Source organism: Geospiza fortis, unplaced genomic scaffold, assembly GCF_000277835.1.
Source record: "Geospiza fortis unplaced genomic scaffold, GeoFor_1.0 scaffold10, whole genome shotgun sequence".
Lineage (NCBI taxonomy): Eukaryota > Metazoa > Chordata > Aves > Passeriformes > Thraupidae > Geospiza > Geospiza fortis.
Genome location: NW_005054326.1, coordinates 4,745,834 through 4,765,572, shown reverse-complemented (window position 1 = coordinate 4,765,572; position 19,739 = coordinate 4,745,834). Strand labels below are relative to the sequence as shown.

The following is a 19,739-nucleotide window of genomic DNA, read 5'->3' as shown; positions in this document are numbered from 1 at the left end:
TGAGAACTGGATAGTGTTCTTGTGATGTCTTCTTACAAGGTAATAAATATTTGATTCTTAATACTACCAAGCTTCTGGAAAAAAAACATGTTCCTTGTCATTGACTAGTTAGCCTTTATTTACAGTTGTGAAATGTTGTAGCATTTACCTGCTGTAAGAGAATTTACCCACCTGGCTGACAGAGCTGAGGTCCCACAGCAAATAAGCAGGATTAAGCGTCAATTCTTTCCCATCTATAGTCATGTTCTTCTTTGCTTGCTTGCTCAGTTCTTGGAAACCCTTGGGGTTATTCAGTTGCAAGAGAGCCACACTGGCTTCTGAATAGAGCTGCAACTATACAAGCAGAGAAAACAACTCCAGCAGCACTCTTCCATCTTTTTGTTGTATTATTTTTACTAGAGTTACTTAGAAGAACGGCTGGTAAGCACTGTTTTTAAAGAGCTACAATTTCATAAAAATACAAAAACAAGTAGTAAAATGGGAATTAAAAAACATTTAAAGATACAAAACATTATGCTTAATTTTCACTTTGCAAAGTAAAATTCTCTTTACACAATGATCCAACAATGGTAAACCTTTTCATGTTTTAAATATTTCGGGAGCAAATGAATAGTAAGTCCCCATCCATTCTCTGTCCAATAACAAATCCATTCTTTGTCCAATAACAAAATTCATGCTTTATTAACACTTTATTATGTGATGGAAAGAATTGTCCCTTTTTTTCCCCTATCTTAAACAAGGAATGATCTTCCCAGAAAATTAGGGCACTGATGTATTGTCACTGTCAGAAGTGTGAAACATTCAGAATGGTTTACAGTTAGTTCAACCTACAGCTCTGAAATCTGAGATACAAAGGGCTCCAGAGCTAATCCATGTGGGTCTCCAAGCCCTTAGTGCTGGTTGCCAATATGCTGCTAAGGTCATTTCTTAGTTGTGGACTGTTTGATCTGTTGGCTGTTTTTATCTCCTGCCACCAGTAAGTCTGTATACCAGATCTCATAATGCACAGGATCAGGGCTTGCACTACACACCCTAACAGTGAGTATAGGTTACAGATCACAGGGCATCAAAGCAGCTCCCCAGGAATATGGCATGACCCAATATATGCTGTGTTTACCATAGGAAGTAAGATGAGCAGACCCAATCAAGCTAAAAGCAGGACTGCACTTTGATTTTCCAAGTGCATGCATTCAACAGACTAATAAAGAATAAACATGGTTAATCATTAATATTTATTTGATACTATGCTTAATTTTTGTTCCTTCAGGCAACATAAGACAACCACGTCTACCAAATTTTCAGTGTAAATGCAATTCACAAGCTATCAAATTTGAATAATCATGTTCAAAAAAAGCAAAAAAAAACCACAGTTCCCATCATAATAACTCTAAGTGGTTTTATTTTTTATTAAATCTGATCCTTTCTGCTCATTTTAAAACAACACTTGTCCTAGAGTTAGCAGCCCTTCCCTTAGCAAGACCAGCTGTTCCACTTGTGACATTTTAAAGCTGTTGATGCTTTGACTCATATGCTATTTGAGATCTTTCAATCTGACTTATGAGGCCTGTCATTAGGAAAATCTGATAAATCTCAGACCTTCCAGGGAATCATCTGAACTTATTGGTGGAAAGGATGGCTTCAGTAGCTGAATGGCTGAGGTATAGTTACGGACTGCAGGCAGCAACCTCCAAAAATATCGGCACTGAAATGCTGCAGATTGCAAAGCTGCCAGCACTGGGCATGTGCTTTATTTAGCAATACAACAGTGTCACACAGTCCCTTAGAATCTCTCTCATAAATCATACATACAACAAACCAAAAATATTACCATGTTAGAGCTTTGAAAGCATGTGAGAACATTTCGTTTCTCTTTAACTTGCTCCAGAACTCAGCAAAATTACTACCTGTACTACAAACTCCTACTTAGATTCATTACATACACTTCCCCTCCACTAACATAGCATATATGCTGTAGTTCTTAATTTGTAATATTCCAAGCACATACAGGAAGCAGTGGAAAAACATGTTCCATTTCTCAGCATCAGAGTTTAGCTAACCCCTTCAATGAACAGATCATTTTTATTACACCAAAGTGGGTTTTTTTTTCCAGTAATACCTTTTGAAGAAACCAGTCTTTTCCTAAGCAGGCTATAAATAAAGTTAGACTACAGTGAAGTTATCTGGTGAAATAACTAATTAGATTCTAATAAATTTCAAGTTCTGCTCCAAGCATTTTGTTGCTGGTACATGCAACATGAAATTGTCTTCTGGCAGATTTTTAACATCTCAGAGAGGAGGTATCAACCTCCTCTCTGTAGGGATGGATGCAATCACCCATTCCCTTAAAATACTACCTTCCAGAGAACATCATCCTGCCATAACAGGTCAGCAGATCCAAAGGTATTGTCAACACAGAACAGAAGAACAAGAAGGTAGATGCAAAGAGTCAGTGTGACCAGGTGAGCCTCTGCTAACGCAGGTGGGTTGAGAACTCACCTTGCAGGCACACACTCAGACCGCCACTGGGACACATTTTTACCACACACTTGGAAACAGAACAGGAAAACTGCATTATCTCCACCAAAGACCTTGAAACGCATGCTCTCCACCGTGGAGACAGCATGTTTCACTCCTAGCTTACTAGACTAAGAGCTAGATGAGCTCTGACACCCCATGCAGAAGTAAACATCTTCATTTCCACTTTCTCAGAGTAAGAGGTCTCAAGAGCATTTTTTTTCTGAGGTGGGACATAGATTCCTAACCAGTCCTTAAATTATTACACCTTATCTTCTTAATGAAAGCTGACTATTAAGGAAATAAGAAGCTCCCCTTTTCCCACTCCAGTGTGGATAGTGGGAAAACTCATATGCCTACATAGCAAGGGAAAGGAAGCATATGCTGAAGAGTTACAAAAAGCTTTACAAATATAAACCACTACTATCTTTACAAATGTCTCATGTGTTCTTTTTAAGATGACATAGTAGGAGGGTCATTTCTGAGACAAACCTAATGCAATGCCTTAGTTGCATTTTTCTACAAAGTTTACTTGCTACATCTGTGTGATCATAACACCATCTCCTGGAGCCACCTGTTTGCTCCAGAAACATTGATGAGCAGCAGTAAGGATCCTAAACCCCACATCCTCCAGTGAGCACAGAAAACACCTAACATCACTGTGCCAGCAGTTTCCCACGTGGATTTACTTCCATTCGTAAGACAAGGTCATTAAGACATCCCCAAGTTTCTAACTTGTCTCTGTTATATATGTGTGTGTGCACGTGGATTAAAGGAGATGATATTTTGCAAAGAGAGAGATCTACAAGCTCTTAGTTGTCCTTGAAGCAATCAGGATATTAAATCTTGAAGAAAAAAATCAACTTTCTCCCAAAATTTTGTACACTACTCTGTACAATTTCAGTGAAAAACTGTTAGCATGACAGCCTCAAAAAATCCAAAAGCAAACAAATCAAGTTCTTAAACAACTGTAGTTTTTAAGTTACAAGCATCTCTCTAGGTTGAGTAATAGTCTCCTTTAGAAATGTAGTTAAGGTTGGGGGCAGGGGGGAAGTGAAAATGAAATATTTGGTTGCTCTTCACATATAGGTCCAAGGTAAGGTCTTAAAGAAACAGCTCAGCAGCCATCAGCTGCACAACCAGAGTAACACCTCCATCTAGTGGCTTTCTAACACTCAGTTAAGAACACATGGACAATAAAAACTTCAAATATCACTTTCAATTTCATCTGTCATAACACACGACCTACAACAACAAATGTGACCAGCAGACACATCACTGCTCAACTTTCATCTTGAAATAAACTTCCTTATCATTACATTACAGTGCAGCTCATAAGTACAAAAAATCTTAACAGACAGAATTCACCTTGAAAATACATCCATTATATCATGAATCTTCACATTTTAATCACCTCTAGTTGAGCTCAGTTGCTTTGCTCAGATATTTAGATTTTTAGAAGAACTGTCTGGTCTAGATGAACAAGTTTTAGTCTTCCTTGGATTTATAAGTTATTTCAACCAAACTAAAGCAATTCAACCAAAACAGCATTATCAACATACAAGACAAATGCACCAATAACTACACTCCTTCCTTTCTCACCTTTCTTCTCTTCTAACAGCAGCATTGTTCAAAGCTTTTATTATTATTTCTTTACATGTGGTGTTGAAGTAAGACACAGCCACTCAAAGCACACAGAAACCTATTAAACATCAAGAGGCATCTATGAGACAAAAGTCTAGTTCAAGCTCAGGTGCAATTTTCTTCTTCTCCACCAAGCATCTCACATCACTTCAGAGATTCCAGAAATGATAACAAGAGAGGAAGTGCTGCAAATGTCAGTAGAGACTGTAAATAATCACCCTTTTTTTCTACTTAACTGTAGCAATAACCTAGCACCTCCCTTTGGTAAGAAGAAAACCACACTTGGCTGTGTTTACCATTACTGCCTACCTACCATATCCACTGAAAGTAGAACTGACCCTGAGCTCAGAACTTACCAAAGGCTTCTATGGAAATAACCACCTCCACACCTGACATAAAACCCTTTATGCATGAAAATAAAACATTTCTTACCTTCACACATATAAGTTTCTTCATAACATACATGAATTGCTGCTATCAAGAACAGAGGACTGGTTGGTAAAGAATTCACTGCTCTGACCACATAGGGTATAATAATACTGATCTAATTGATCTAAAACATCCACCAGGAAAAGAAACACAGACAGCAAAGATGACTGGAAAGAAAACCACAGAATATTGTGGATACCTGAGAAAAAAATTGTGTTTATACAGATAAACACAATTTATAGCTGTGTGCATAAACAGTGTTTATAGCTGCCTAACCAAATTGCAGAAGAGGAGCTCTTAGGAACAATCACAGTGGCAATGTTTATACACAGATAACACATCAAGGAAAAGGGAACCAGCACAAATAGATGACACACGACTGATGACAAATTAAAAAACACGACTAAGACAGGGTAAGGAAAAATCATATAAAAAGATAATAGGCACAAGATATCACTTCCATAAAGACACACAAGCAGATGGGAAACCTATCTAAGACACCCCAGAGATGCAGCATTTATGTTCATCTCGACAGCAAGGAACCATATGAATATCCTCTGTTATTTAATTGTTGTGACACCAGAGATGCAAAGTCAAAAGAAAATACCTATTTAAGCTTCCATAAGTGCTTAAAAACCTCTCTCTATTAATCTGTTTTAGGGCATGTAGCAAGAGAGGTGCAAATGTGTTTACTTTGCAAGGTTTCTGCCATTAGCAAGGCCCCAGGTCAGCTAACACAAGTTGAGACAAGAAAGAATTTCAAATTGCATTATGTTGGAGTGTGACCAGCCTAGGAAAGGAATTACACAAGATCATTTCTGCAACAGAGAACATGAGTTAGCCCAGCCTACCAAAAGAAATAAACAAAAGAAAGGGGAAAAGATCTCATGTTCATTTGAGCACCAAGAAAAAGCCACAAAGTGTATTAGCCCATATTACAGGTGTACATCAGACTAATGCAAACAAATTACTGCCATCCCATTACCCCTGCTAACTCCTCCTCTTCCACAAACTCCTTGGCCTCAATCCTTTCCACCCCATGAATCACATCTCTCTCCAGTACAAAAGCCAATGATTTTAACAAATTTCTTGAAGTTCCACCTATCCATAAACCCTTACTGTAACTTGAACAGGTGCCCAAATAGCAGAGGAGAACAGAAGGCACCAAATGGCAGTCACACAAGTTGTTTTCTGCTGCCTTGCAGCTGGGTCAGCCAAAGTGCAACTTGTTTAAGACCCTACAGAGCACATGGCAGAGAGAAATGCAGCATTCAGTGCTGTTACTGTTAAGAGAGCTAAGAGGGAAGAATAAAGCTAAGAAACTACATAAACAAAATTCTGTCACATTAAACAAGCTAGTGATCTAGAATTCTACAGCAAGACAACAGCCTCCAGCAAATGGCTGAGAGAAACTGATAAGGCTGCCTTTTAATCAGCTGCAGGCTAGAAAATGTAATGCCTAAGAACATGCAGTCACAGAATGGACAATTGGTCTTTTGCAGGCAACTCTTTGAGTCACTATTTCCACTACTACTCTCCACTACTCAGGTAAGAAACACACAAAATACCCCAGATTACTCTCAGAAATATCCTGAGTCTCTAAGGTGGGTGAGATTCCAAACCTGAGCCATTCCAAAAGACCAGTACAACTAAGGCACTTTTTCCCCCAGAGCCTTACCAGTTTTACTTTAGAGGCCAGGCTCTCAGGGAGTTTTGTTCGTAGCTGGTTTGTTTCTTTGAAGGTAGCTGGAAATCCACTAAGAAAGGCCAAGTCTTGCATTAGTACCAGACCTGGAACTTCTTTGTCTGTAGTCTAAAAACAAGAAAAGAGGTTACAAAGACCATTTTAAAGGTAGAATAATTCACATAACAATAAGGGCTGCTCTGAAAGCTTTCACATTTTACAAACTGTGAGTTATGAAAAGAGAATAGTACATTTTTAGAAACTTTCTAAAAATGTACAGAATGTTTAGCACATACAAAAGCCAATCAAAAGATTGTCAAAGTACATACCAGGTAACCCCTCCATACTATCTGTTTGCTGTTGTCTTTTAACATTCCAGAATGGGCAGCTTCAACTAGAATACATAAAATTGCAAATCAAAAACTTCTTCCAGTATAAAGTCACTTCTTTTCTGTATTATAGTAACCAAGAAATACTTTTGCAAATTAAATATATTTGAGTATTTATAGTGTGAAAAGTTGTCTTTAAAAACTGTAAATAATTCTTGATGGTAAAATAAAGAACAGTGATTGTATTAGTGGTCAGGCACTACATATTAAACAAAATATGAAACTCGTACCTGCTCCAAGACCTAAGATGTTAAACACATGAATAATTTTGTTTTACAGTTGCCAATCCTTTGAACAAGGGCAGAACTTACTGCACATTATTCAAACTAGACTTCACAGCAATTAGAAGAGGATTTCTAAAACTAATCTTCCTCAGCCTAAACCCCAGCCTCTTGAGATTATGAGAGCAACACAGATATTCAGATAGCAAACCTGTTTTGCAATAGCTTTCTAAAGCACAGAACTCTAATCATCTGTAATCAGTTGTCTGGGAAGTAAGCAAACAGTATCATTAATGTCATCATTTAGAGAAACAGTTTGAGGGCAAGAGAGACACTGAATGACTTGCTAAAGTCAAACAGAAAATCAGCATTGAAGCCAGAACTGGAGAAAAAAAAAAAAAAAACCAAAACAACGCCAAAACTAATTCACAGCAGCTTAAAACACTTGCTCTAGAAAACTGGATGGAATCTGACAAAGAGCTTCTTACCGTCCTTAGGGCTATCAAAAACAATTACAGTCACATTGGTGGAAGGATTTTTTGGTTTTGCTACAAAGAACATATTGTTAGCAGCTTGTAAAGCAGGATGAAGGGACGGCAGGTCTTTCAGTGTGACGTTGGCAGGCAGCGCAGGATCCAGGACAAGCATGGGCACTTTGATGCAGTGTGTCAGCAAACACTCCAGCTGCTTCTCACTACAGCAAAACAGCAAAGGCATATTTAACACCACTAGAAAACTGAAAATAAAAATCAATCTTGGATGCAATAGGAAAAGTTTTTGTAAAATCCGATCATTTGTAACATTTGCTGTGTCAAGGGGAAATTATTGATCAGCACGCTTATTTTCCTGCAGAAGGCAAATATCTAACTGGTAGTGTTTAGTTCATTCCCATAACTGGTTTTTCTAAAGTTTACAAGATTTCCAAGTCTGCCCATGGAAGAGGCCTTATAGAAAAATCTCTAAATAATAAAAGGATCAAGCTAAGTGACTGGGAGAAACCAGGTCCTGCTGCTTCCTGGCAGCAGAGCCACAAGAGGCATGTACAGACAATCACTTTCAGTACCATGTATACAAATGGCAGGTGAAAGCACCATTGAGTTTTTAATGCATATGTACCTGGAGTTTTATGATTCAAAAGCATGAAATTTTTTTCACAGGAGCTAACCCTAAACAGTGACAGGGTTATGTATTCCAAACTCCAGAAACTGTTATCAGAAGCTCATTCATATGTGTCACAATAACATTACATTTTTCAGCAAATATATTATCATGCTGTCAGCTCTTGAAGTGACATAGGAAAGCCTGCATAGGCTACAGAAAACCAAACCATCCCCCCAGCCAGCATCTGCTTTCAGTTAACATTGAGTAGAATATAATTTATTCCAATTTACACCCAAAAACCCCAAAAACTCACCTCTTCTTTGTTGGTTCTGTTGCATTCTTTCCAAGGATTTCCCTATTACAAAGTTAAAACAAGGATATTAAATAACACTGAATTGACAGTGTTTCTGTCAATGAGTCTAATTGCAGATTGTTAATTGAGTCAGGGACACGTTGTCAAAACATCAATAACCCAGATAAAAAGCTGCCAAGGCCTTGCCACTGGCCTTACCGAGGTGAGTACAGACTGACACGTGCCCTTCACTGCCCATGTGCAGTGTGGAGCTCAAAAATTCATGGCTGTGCTGAGAATTGTGGTAACAGGACTCCTTCTGCTAACAGGAATTTATGGGGTTATTATTAGGTTATTAGCTTACTTATTAGTATTATTAGGTTACTTAACAAAAGTGAAAAACACTGGTAAGAAACCAGAATGAAGTGACCTGAAACTAGGTTGACTTGATTGTTTTGCCTACCATAAATATTCTGATAAGGTCTATGAAACAGCTCTTTTTATAGCAGTGCTCATTGATTTCAAAAGACATGAAAAAAATGGTCTACATGGGAGAGAACCAGGTGTCCCTGTAGACAGCAAACATGGTATAGACACCAGTCTTATTTGTAAGCTTAATCTCAACTTTCCAAATCAGTGTTACAGAAAAAAACATGTGTTTCTCCCTTCCTGAAACAGGAACCATAGCATGAGTGATGACAAAGCTAAACCAACTAATATTAGCTATATGAGCTGCTAGGAAAATATTAGCTTAAATTTGAAAGCTTTCCAGAGCAGAGACTGCATATGTTTAAGGTCAATGAATTCAAAGTTCTAATATTTCCAGTGTTTAAGGAACAACAACAAAAAAAAAACAGATCAAGAATTTCCCTTGAGATCATACCATCAGTTGAACCTAAACTGCAAGACATAGCATGCCAAAAATCAGATCAATCCACTAACTTGTGGACTTCTCATTATTCTGAACTAAATTATTATAACCCTTAAAATACAGACTTGTCCTTCCATTAGGCATATTTACTGGCCAGATTAGTTCATTCAAAACAGATTATGCGAGCAGAGTTGCTTATCAAAAACTAAATTAATGGTTACAAGACATAATCCAAGGTATCTGCAGCAGCCTGTGTTTGAAGGCTTAGATCAGTAATTTTGCAGAACTCTATAGTACAATCTACAACAATAAATGCAGCAATACATGTCTTTGCTTCCACAGATAAAGGCCAACTCATACCTTTAACATATGCATAAATTATTTCCCATCTCTCAGTTTCAGTATTTGTGAGACTATGAATCTAACTAATGTAAAAACAAGAACTTAAGAAACATGCTTCAGATTTTATGAAGCCTATTATAAAAAGAAATACCAGGGGGATGGTGAGAGAAAAAAGGGATGAAGAGAGGTTACATATTTGAGGCATAGTTTTATTATTATTTACAGACTGTTATAGAAATCAATACAAAAGGACATACACAACACAGTTTTCCACATGGCATTTTACAAATTCATGACAGGATAGCCTTAATTATTATGCTTATCTTAAACAATTTTCTAATTAGACAGTACTTGACAGCTAAAAGTAGAACTGAAACAAGGTTTTGGGAATAATCAAATGAACAAGTGAGAAAATGAGCTTTTAATTTTCATGTTGAGTAACATGGGAAAAATAACAACAAAGGAAACTAGTACAGTATTAGATTGCTGCTGTCAGTTAAAGGGAAAAAAATCTAAGATTATTACCTCATTATTTTCTGTTCTTCCTCCATCTGTTCCCTGACCTGTTGCAATTCTTTGATCAGTTCCACATCTGTGCCGTTCACCCAGGTGTACACCACATCAATGGGCATGGGTAAACAAAGCCTACATAATTCAAAGGAAAGCTATATGAGCTGTTTAATATTACGTTACAAGTGTTTGTGGCACCCTACAATAGCAGTTTCTGTCTAACAAGGGAAATACTTGGTGTTTGGGCTGCAAACAAGACAAAGCAAAAAGACTCTCTTTAGCTATGTATATACCATGTCTTAATTATACACAAGCCTTTGACAAAACAGCACAGACATCAACCAAAGGGACACAAAATGGTTTTAACTGTTCAGTAACTAAAGGAAATCCTAACCTTATGCTCTGAATTTCACTAACTCAGACTCATGGCCCACCTCCTGCAAACACAAACATTTCTCAAGTCAGTACCAAGACCTGAGCACATTCTTAATTCACCATTACTTCAGACAGGACAGCATGAAGCATGAGTTAAATCACACATACTGTTATTTAATTGCACAGAGCCAGTAAGATCTCAGCAGGACCAGGTCTCTATCCTAGGAATGTCTGTTAGATTATATTAACAGGATATTTCATAAAACAGCAATCTAATTGGGTACATGAATTCAGACTCTAGACACGGCAGACAAATTAATTCTTGACACAATTGAATGTTCTGGAGCTGTTTCTGGAGAGTTACATACTTCCTAGCATGCATAAGGCAGAAGGAAGGAGTTTGGGTACCTTTTTCCAATTTTTTTTTAATGATAATATCCTCTCCAAGGCCCACAGCTTTTTGTCAGCAGGTACTCCAGGCTACTGCCATGGGTGAATCTGAGTCCTGTATAGCAGGAGGATACCCCAGTTCTTATTTTCAAAAGTTCCAGTGTCAAGCTATTTGATACCTTCCTAACTGTAGATGGCCTAGCAAACATTGGAAAACATCATCCTGTGACCACGTGGACCTCAGCATTAGAGAGGTTCAAAGATGTTCTCTCTCCACCCACTGTATCTTTCCAAAAGCATTCAGAGAGAGACAGAGCTTGCAGGCAGGTGTTGTGTCCACCTGCCCTTGCACAGCATGCCATGCAGAGAGCTTGCACCCAGCTTTGTTTTCTACTGGCTCAGACCCAACAACTGAAGCACAAAATTTGTTGAAAGGTCAGCCAGTACAGCACAATGGGCAGGAACATTTCGTACTCAATTTACCCATGTTCCTAACCCAGCTGCAACACTCAGAGGATAATGCTGGGGCATTCTGAGACAATCTGAACATCTCAGGGCAGTGCTGCCTTCCCTAGCAGCACCACCCAGAAAGTGTCTCACATCTGCAGGAGGCTACCTTTCAATTTACTGGATCCAATTACCCTTCTATTCACTTATTTCACTTTTTTATCCAGAGATAATTAACTTCCAGTTCATTTACAACATATGTTTTCAACTAAAATGTCCTCCAGAGGAGTAGAAATTCAACGGCAGGAGCTCTTCCAGCTTTTTTGCATTTGTTGTGATCAGTTAAATTACTGGTTTGACAGTCCCTGGAATGCTACAGCTCAGAAAGGAGTGTTTTAGGTGGAAGCACCTGACTCAAGTCAGAGGATTTCAAAACTGCCCAACCTTCAGCCTTCTGGGCAAAGTGCAGAGCTCATTCAGGCAGGCTTCACTGAAGAACACAGTCTGCCCAAAAGAACTCCAGCTCCTTCTATGGTATGAGGCAATTTTGATTTCTGTGAAGCCTCTCTCCGCTTTACCATAAAGTGTCTCTATGCCATAGCACATATACCTATGAAATTTCCTACACTATGCTACATACAGCCAAAAGCTAGTGAATTCCATCGAGGAAAAGCATTTTTGGTCAGATACAGGCATGTCAATTCAATCAACCCTGGCATGGCAAGCTCATTCTTCATTACCAGTGACAACAGAGACAGACCAGTAATAAAAAAAGTGAATTGTTTGCAGATCCACTAGTCTTATTGCTTAAAATTTATCCAAATACTCAGCAAATTTCCTTAATGCATCTTTACAGCACACACTGCTTCAGAAAGTAATATTTATCAAGCATAATAATAAAAACCAGATATCCCAAATCAATTTGATGTTTCCAACTAACACTGTACAAACTTAAGCTAACACTGTTAAGTCTGCACCATTCTGGCCAAAGCTTTCTGGATGGTTCCATGGCTTCCTAAAGTACACTGGGAGCTTATAATTTCAGAACTATGTGTAGTAATTACATATCCTCTGAACAGAGAGAGACATGGTTTTCCCAGGAAAATCTTGGGAAGCTGTGTAGAAGCTGTGGGAAACTTAGAGCAAAGAATTCAAACAATTATTAGCTCTTTTTCTGTAACCATTGTTTATAGATATAGTTCTCCAGAGTGTGCTATTCTTAGTTCACCAATAGTGTGAGAGAAGATTCCTAAAGGCCAATCAAGTCTTAAGCCCACCATTGTTTCTATAAGAACTGTAGATTTCTAATGATAAAGTCTTTTCATGCCTTCTCAATCTCTATCACCTTTGGCTGTCCCTGGTATCCCTTCAGTGATAATCAGTGACCCTGAGGGTGTTACATCAATCACCCCTTCACAGACTCACATAATAAGTATGTATTGGAATTCTGCTGTAAAATGGTTTAAAATTAAAAGGAACAGATACTACACTTCAGTAGTACTGTTCTCAAACACTCTTTTAACGTTCAGAGTCTTTTGCAGATTGTTGAAGTTCAGAGAAGCTCAAAAACTCTCTCTCAAATTCTGTAGCTGTGTTTCCTTCATGTGGATTCATACATTTGGGCTTCATCAGAAAAAGCAGTCTGGCAAACAGGTTAAGCCCAAGGTGACCTGAGTTAATTTACTATTTACAGCCACTGTTCTAATCAGCTATTTCCCCTCTTTGGCATGACTAACTTATGGTTCACTAACAGATGTGACTTGATGGTGCAATTTAATTCCAAGTGGGAATTATCTTAACACCTTTCTACAGAAAATCATCACTTTGGAAAAATCCTTGGAGACTCCCAAACAATTTATTGAGGTTTTTACATTTTTGTCTTTAAAAAGTGCATCCATTTTTACTTGCACATCTAAAAACATCCATAGGATCCTGCTTGAAGACAAAACCAGACCCACCAGGCAGGACAGGGGAACAATTCCTGGCAGGAACTTCTCATACCCATGATGAGTTTACATAAGAGAACCATCACCACAGCTAAGATTGTGGGTAGAAGACAAACTTTTGTCTCAACATTCACTGTTGCTGAAGGAGTACAGCAGATTTTGGATCTCTCCCAAGCTACCATATGGTGATCTCTAACCTTGCTGGGCCTCTTTATAAACAGTGGAAGTCTAAGATGCTCATAGTAAACCTCCCAGCCCTCCTGTTCCAGCTCTGTAATCATGCACTAACAGTAACTCAGTTGTTGCATTGCTATTCCTGCTCCCTGATTTGTACATCTTTTCCTCTCTTCAGCCCCACTCAGCTCAGTTAATGCTTGGCCAACCACTGACAGCTCTCACTTGCTGCACCATACCGAAATCAGGCTGCACCTTTTAAAAATTAGGGATTATTCCTTCACATCTTTCCATATATATTTTTGAGTTTTAAACAGGACATCCTGGAATAGCAAAGTTACACTTTACAGTTAAGTAAACTATACTTACTACACCATTTGCAAGTAGGTAAATAAAATGCAAACTTCATCCAAAACAATCATGCATGGAACTCCATTATTTAGTTTCCTTTTCTCCCTTTTTATTTTCATATCAAAACTTAGTCTTCAAAAATGGGTTTGGACAAAGTGCCTTGGTTAAAAGCCCTGGAATTTCTAGCACATTGTCTCAAACTGTGTAAAAGCCTGAGCAATATAAGAAGCAAGTTTAGCAGCTGATGTTGCTACCTGAAAGGTGCCACATTTGGGACGCCAAGGGTTTGCAACCAGAAGAAAAACAACCAAAAGTTATTGCTAAACTCCAAGGCAAAACCAGAAGTCTGCCTTGGTCTGGTAGAAAGCAGTGTTCAATAGATGTTACTAATGCTGTCATTGTTTTTGTGTGATGAGCTTTTTGAGTTTATCATCATAAGGAGCTTGCTCATATACACAGATTTGTCTACAATTCACAGTAAGGTTTTTTCAGAACAGAGAATTTTACCTGCAAAGCTCCTAGAGAGCAACACAACCCAAATTCAATTAAAGGCCCATTAATATTTCCCAAAGGCCATGCAGCTTTTACTTTCCACAAAGCAGTACACCTGCTAATTTTCTAACCAACAGCACCCTATTCTCCAATTCTGAGTATTTTCCTCTAGCACTAAAATAGGAACTGATTAAAATCACTGGACAAGCTAGATTCAATCTGGAAGTCCTCATTTTATGTGCAGCTCTGTATGCTGCATTAACACCAGCCTAAAAAACTCCACCAAACCACCACTGATGCAAGTGCCTGCAAGACAAGGTCCATTACTGCATTTGTGAAGTTTGATAATAAAAATTAATTGAACCCCTGACAAGGGACGTCTAAAAGTTAACAAATGCCTGAAAGTACTGCCTCCACAAAGACTTGTGGTTGGTATGAATTTTTAAAGGAAGTTGGCAGCTGCAGACAAATATCACAGCAAACTTCCCTGTTACTCCTGACATAAGACTGTTAAAGGCATATTGGTGAACTGGAATAATTTAAGCACCCCTCATAAAACCTTAAGCTTTTGCTCAGGCAGCCAACAGTTCCTCAGCAGGCACTGGATGTTTTGCTCACAATCCTCAGAAATGAACTAGCAAAGAAATGAGCTAGCAAAGGAGTGCTTTCACAACCACTGTGAAGTAAGGAAACACTGCAGAAATGGGAAGTGACTATATCTACACCACAACAGTAAGATTTGTGATTTTGGAAAAGGTCAATGGTTTTATAAAAACACTCCCATTAATTATCACAAAGTCAGGGATTTTGGCAGTGACAGGACCAAACTGCCATGTTTCACGTCAGTACTGCTAAAACATGTACACATTAAGCTATTCATCCATATGAGCTGCATCACTCTGCTTTTATCTGTCACCCATTGGAAAATGGAGGGGTAGGAGAGGCTATGAAAGTCTCCAGTATTTACCAACACCATGCAATGAATTTTACAGAGTTATCTCACACCAACTAAAGCGTGACAAATTGATCTGATCATTTCTACTGTTCCATGATGCAACAAACCTCAAGGCCGATTAAAGCTTCTGCTTTCAGGGTTAGCTTTTATCCCAGTCAAGTGTATCAATATTAAGAGTCAGATGATACCTGCTAAGTAGCTTTCTTCCACCTACCAACTCACAGTACACTTACTCCCTGAGCAACAGACCCCGTGGCTATTCAGACATGAAAGATGAAGCCACAGGAAGTCACGCAGCAGTTAACACAATAGAAATAAATGACCCATATGACTTGGTTTCCCACTTGCTGTGAGAGATTCTCCCATCCACTCAGCTTTTAAAAGCTTCTTACTAGCTTTGTGACTTCTCTGCTAAATAATGATCCTCATAAGACTTCACAGAAAACATGAGGTAATTTAAAAATAACTTCTAGAAACACTGAATATTGAAATGTTAAGCACATAGGAACAGTACTTATGTTTTCCTATCTTAACTTGGAAAACATGTCATGGCCTCCCTTCATTGTTAACGTTGTCATAATTTTCATGCTTCATTAGAGAATGGATGAATTAAACACATTCAAAATGTAAATTTATTATATGACTAGAGGTCTCAAAAGCCAATCTTCCAAACTGGGAGATTATGCATTAACTAAGCACTCACTAAGTTTAAAATTTGCTGCAGATTTAGAGCCCATACAGTAAGGTTCTACTCAACAGTATGGTACTCCAACTAATATATTTTATTTAAATATTTCATTAGAAAGTAAAATGTGCAATAGTGTCAAGTGCAGGTAAAGCTCACCTATTCTGAAATGATTTGCCAGCGACGTTGTCTCTGTATGAATCAAACATAACATGATACTGGTCTCTACTCCACTCCAAGACAACCTGCAAAGAAAAAAAAACAAAACCACTTGAAGTCACCGCCTGTTAGACTCTCAGTTTTCACCTTTTGAAATATTTAACCCCAACCAATTTCATTCCAATCAATCTATGCATTCACGAACAAGAGAGCAGACCACAATCCCAACTAAATTATGACACTGAGGCAGCAATCAGACCTAGAACTGAAGAGCATACTTAATTTAAATAAACTTTACTTTTCTCTGCAACAAAGGATTTCATGACTTATGAACACTCTTTTTAAACTACTTTTTATTTAGGTCACCTCCCCCTTGTTTCTCAGCATCTAAAAATTCGGGAATGTTTTCCCAAAACTGAGACCTAAATCAAATACACTTGGATACAAGCAGGAAACCCCTAACACACACCCAACCCTGCACAATTTTGTTCATATTTTTCTATTCTCATACAGGATATACTGAAGTATACGCATCTCCAAAATCTGAGCTTTGCAAACAAAACAGCCAGGAAATAAATTTTCAACTATTTTTCCCACAATTTTTCAACAATATAAGTGGTAAATATGCTTTGACATAATAAAGAAGTCCAGGTATTTTGAGATAGAAGTAATGTAAAACATATATTTTCTCCTCTGAGATAAACTTGATATGACATCTTTTTCAGTGAAAGTCCATTGAAAACTACAGTGGCATTTTGTGCTGTTTCAGAATTGAAGGCACAGTGGCTGAATTTACTGGGATAAATATATATTTCTATGTACTGGAGAGTGAAAAAAACCAAAAACAAACAAATGAAAACCAGCAAAGCATAGTACTTACTTTACACCACTCTCCCTAGATTTAAATGTTGTTATCACTTATTTCTTGTATTGTGGGAATTAGCAAATATACCATTTCTCTAAGGTCACCTTCAAAACCATAAACAGACCATCCTCCCTCTAAAGAAGTTACACATCCCTCTACCCTCATTGCCACTAAAGCCAATTAAAGCCTTCCCTAGAGCAGGGAAGCTCCATCATGGGCCTGGGTGACAAGAGCACACACCCAATTCCTGCCAAAACTGCAAAAAGCCTCTTTGTAACCAAGATCACATCAGCACACACAAAGGACACAGATTGCCCAGGCAGGAATAAAAATCTCCTCCCTGAAATATCAAGGTAAGGAATTGTCTAAAAAACACACACTATTACACTTTCTTAATACACAAGTCATTAAATCCTTCTGCCAAATGCCAGGTTTAATATAGTGCACATTGGAAGTTCATATCCACATGGAAACATTTGGTCCTACTGATAGTGACTCACTGATACACTCTGACTGATCTGTGTCTAGAAGAAATACAGAAGTGTTTGAGTAAGAACATATTATATGAATAATATGTCTCTCAAGAAGAACAACATTAACCATTCCAGCATTTTTCTTTGTCCTTTGTGTACCTATAGCCAAAAAGAAGTGGACAGATCTCTCAGGAACACATTAAAGAGCAAAGTTAAAAACTCTTTCTACCCAATGTATTTTTTCCCTGCAAGTGTTTCCTCCTGACACATTATGTATGCATCGTGCAATAATGCCTAGAGGCTGTTTTGCTTCCACTTTACATACTGGAATTACAAATCCACCAGGGGAACATTAAAAAGGGGAGAAACACTGCCTATTAGGAGATACTGTATCAGACATGATAACAGTGTCTCTGGCATGTTCTGTTATAAAGCATTTTACAAAGCAGAGCCACCTACAGAAGGATGGCCAAGAAGGGTTTATAATCAAACTGCCCTAATACTTAAAGCTCATCTTACAAACAGGGAACAGCATTGACTTAGACCTGGCTGCCCTGTATGTTTTTGCAGAAAAATTTCTCACTCATGTTCAATGCCCTAGTATTTCACTAAGCTCAAGGCTTCCTTCAAATGAAGCTAATATGCAGCTTCTGGCTGTAAGAACCAATCTCAAATTATTTGCCCTAACCATCCATTTTTACTCTATCAGTAATACTGGTATTAGCATGAACCTAAGAAATCAGACCTAATTTTGCCTACTAGAACAAAAAAAAAAAGCTGGCTTTGGGGGTGTGGGAAAAGCAGAACTGCAAAAGCTGTTCAGACACCAGGGTCTGATAAGCGCTGCCTCACGCTGCTTTTTATTGCTTGAGTTTCCCGCAGATGGCTAAAAGTGGTTCAGCTGGTAATTTCTAGCAAGATTTCTTGGTTTCATTTTCCAAACAGCTTTACAGTTTTCTATTAGCTGCTGCCTTGCAGATTGTGTACTGAAGAAGAGAAGCATTTCCCATTCCCATGATAGTTATCAGAAGAGAGCTAACAGTGTTCATTCTCACAAGCCTTGTCTCTATTAAGCCACTGAACTACCACTGGTTAGAAAATACAAATGCAAAACGCAAGATGCATGCAAACACCTCTCCCCAGGCTTACCTAACACCCTTTTGGAAAGGAAAAAAATATTGCAGTTTTTTAAAAATAAACAGTTTTTAGCTGTTTTCTTTTCTCAAAAAAAAACCAGAACGGGTCACTTTTCTTTTTTCTTCATATACAATTTGGAAAGTCTACTCCTATACGAATCTTCCAGTTCTTTTGCTCACTCTCTAAATTGTAGCTAAGCTTTCCAAGTAGCCTTTAAAGGACTGGAAGCAGCAAACTAAGATTTAGCAGGAAAATCTGAGCAGTGATTTCGACTGATTCTTACCAAAATCAGCCATAACTCAAGACAACTACTGAAATATTTTTTAAAACCTTCAGAATTCTATGATACCCTAAAGTTGTGGTTTAAGTCCCATTCCGAAGAAACGCAAAACTATGTCAGTTTCACAGCAGCACAAAAACTTCACCAATCCAAGCTGATACTCCAGTACAAACCTATGAATGTTTTACAATTACTTAATTTACTGATGCCTTTGAAGTGTTTCAGGAACTTGTGGTCCCCACAGGACAGCAGAGATTAGTACTTTATGCAAAGATGAGTTAGTACACAAAATAAAGTTTTGATTGTGGTACACGCAAGAGTTTCGGATAATACTCTTTATGGCTCTTTTTTTTCCCCCTGTATCTGAAAGAGCTGATCAAATTAAAACAGAGAAGGGGAAAAAAAAAGAACAGTTTCGGAATCACGAAATTCCAGTCTGTTTGTATTGAACATTGCCATCCTCTCAGACTGACAAAAATACTCGATTTCCCTAATTCCTCATTAATTCCTCACTACATTAACAAACACTGTGCTGAAGTAGGATTCATTTTCTCCTCTCCACACCCCTTCGGTGATGACTTACCAAATCGACAGGGCAATGTGAAATGAAGATTTAAACATTCAACACACCCGTGCAAAATCATATCTAGAAGAAGCGCAATTACATTGCATCATTTACAAAATAATGCGAGCGAACTAAGTAAGAAGCAGCGAGCTAAGCAGACTCCGCTGCGCAGCTTGGAGGACACATTTAACCCCTTAAACCCCGGAGAGGGGAGAGATCCTGTCACCCCCAGTCCACACGCCAGGGTGACATCCCGCACAAGCTTTTAAAGACTCAAAACCACAGCACTAATAAGTCACCTGATGAGGGAAGTGTTAAAGAATTGCACAAGAGCAGCGAACAGCAGCTGTCCGAGCGCGCAGGGCTGTGTCACCTGTCAGACCCCGGCTCAGCCCCGGGGGACACCCGGCGCGCTGAGTGTCCCCGCAGCCCAACAGGTGCGGCCGCG

General features: G+C 38.4%; 1 protein-coding gene across 1 annotated transcript in view; it reads right to left on the bottom strand.

Moving 5' to 3' along the window:
* Positions 1–19,739, bottom strand: part of GNPTAB (N-acetylglucosamine-1-phosphate transferase subunits alpha and beta) — a 38,284-nt gene that overhangs the window by 17,680 nt on the left and 865 nt on the right. The window contains exons 3-9 of the mRNA XM_014307032.2: positions 15,972–16,057; positions 10,013–10,132; positions 8,296–8,337; positions 7,370–7,575; positions 6,601–6,665; positions 6,266–6,400; positions 172–333 (exon numbers count right to left, since the gene is read on the bottom strand). Coding sequence (XP_014162507.2) covers positions 172–333; positions 6,266–6,400; positions 6,601–6,665; positions 7,370–7,575; positions 8,296–8,337; positions 10,013–10,132; positions 15,972–16,057 — 816 coding nt within the window. The remainder of the gene's footprint in view (positions 1–171; positions 334–6,265; positions 6,401–6,600; positions 6,666–7,369; positions 7,576–8,295; positions 8,338–10,012; positions 10,133–15,971; positions 16,058–19,739) is intronic.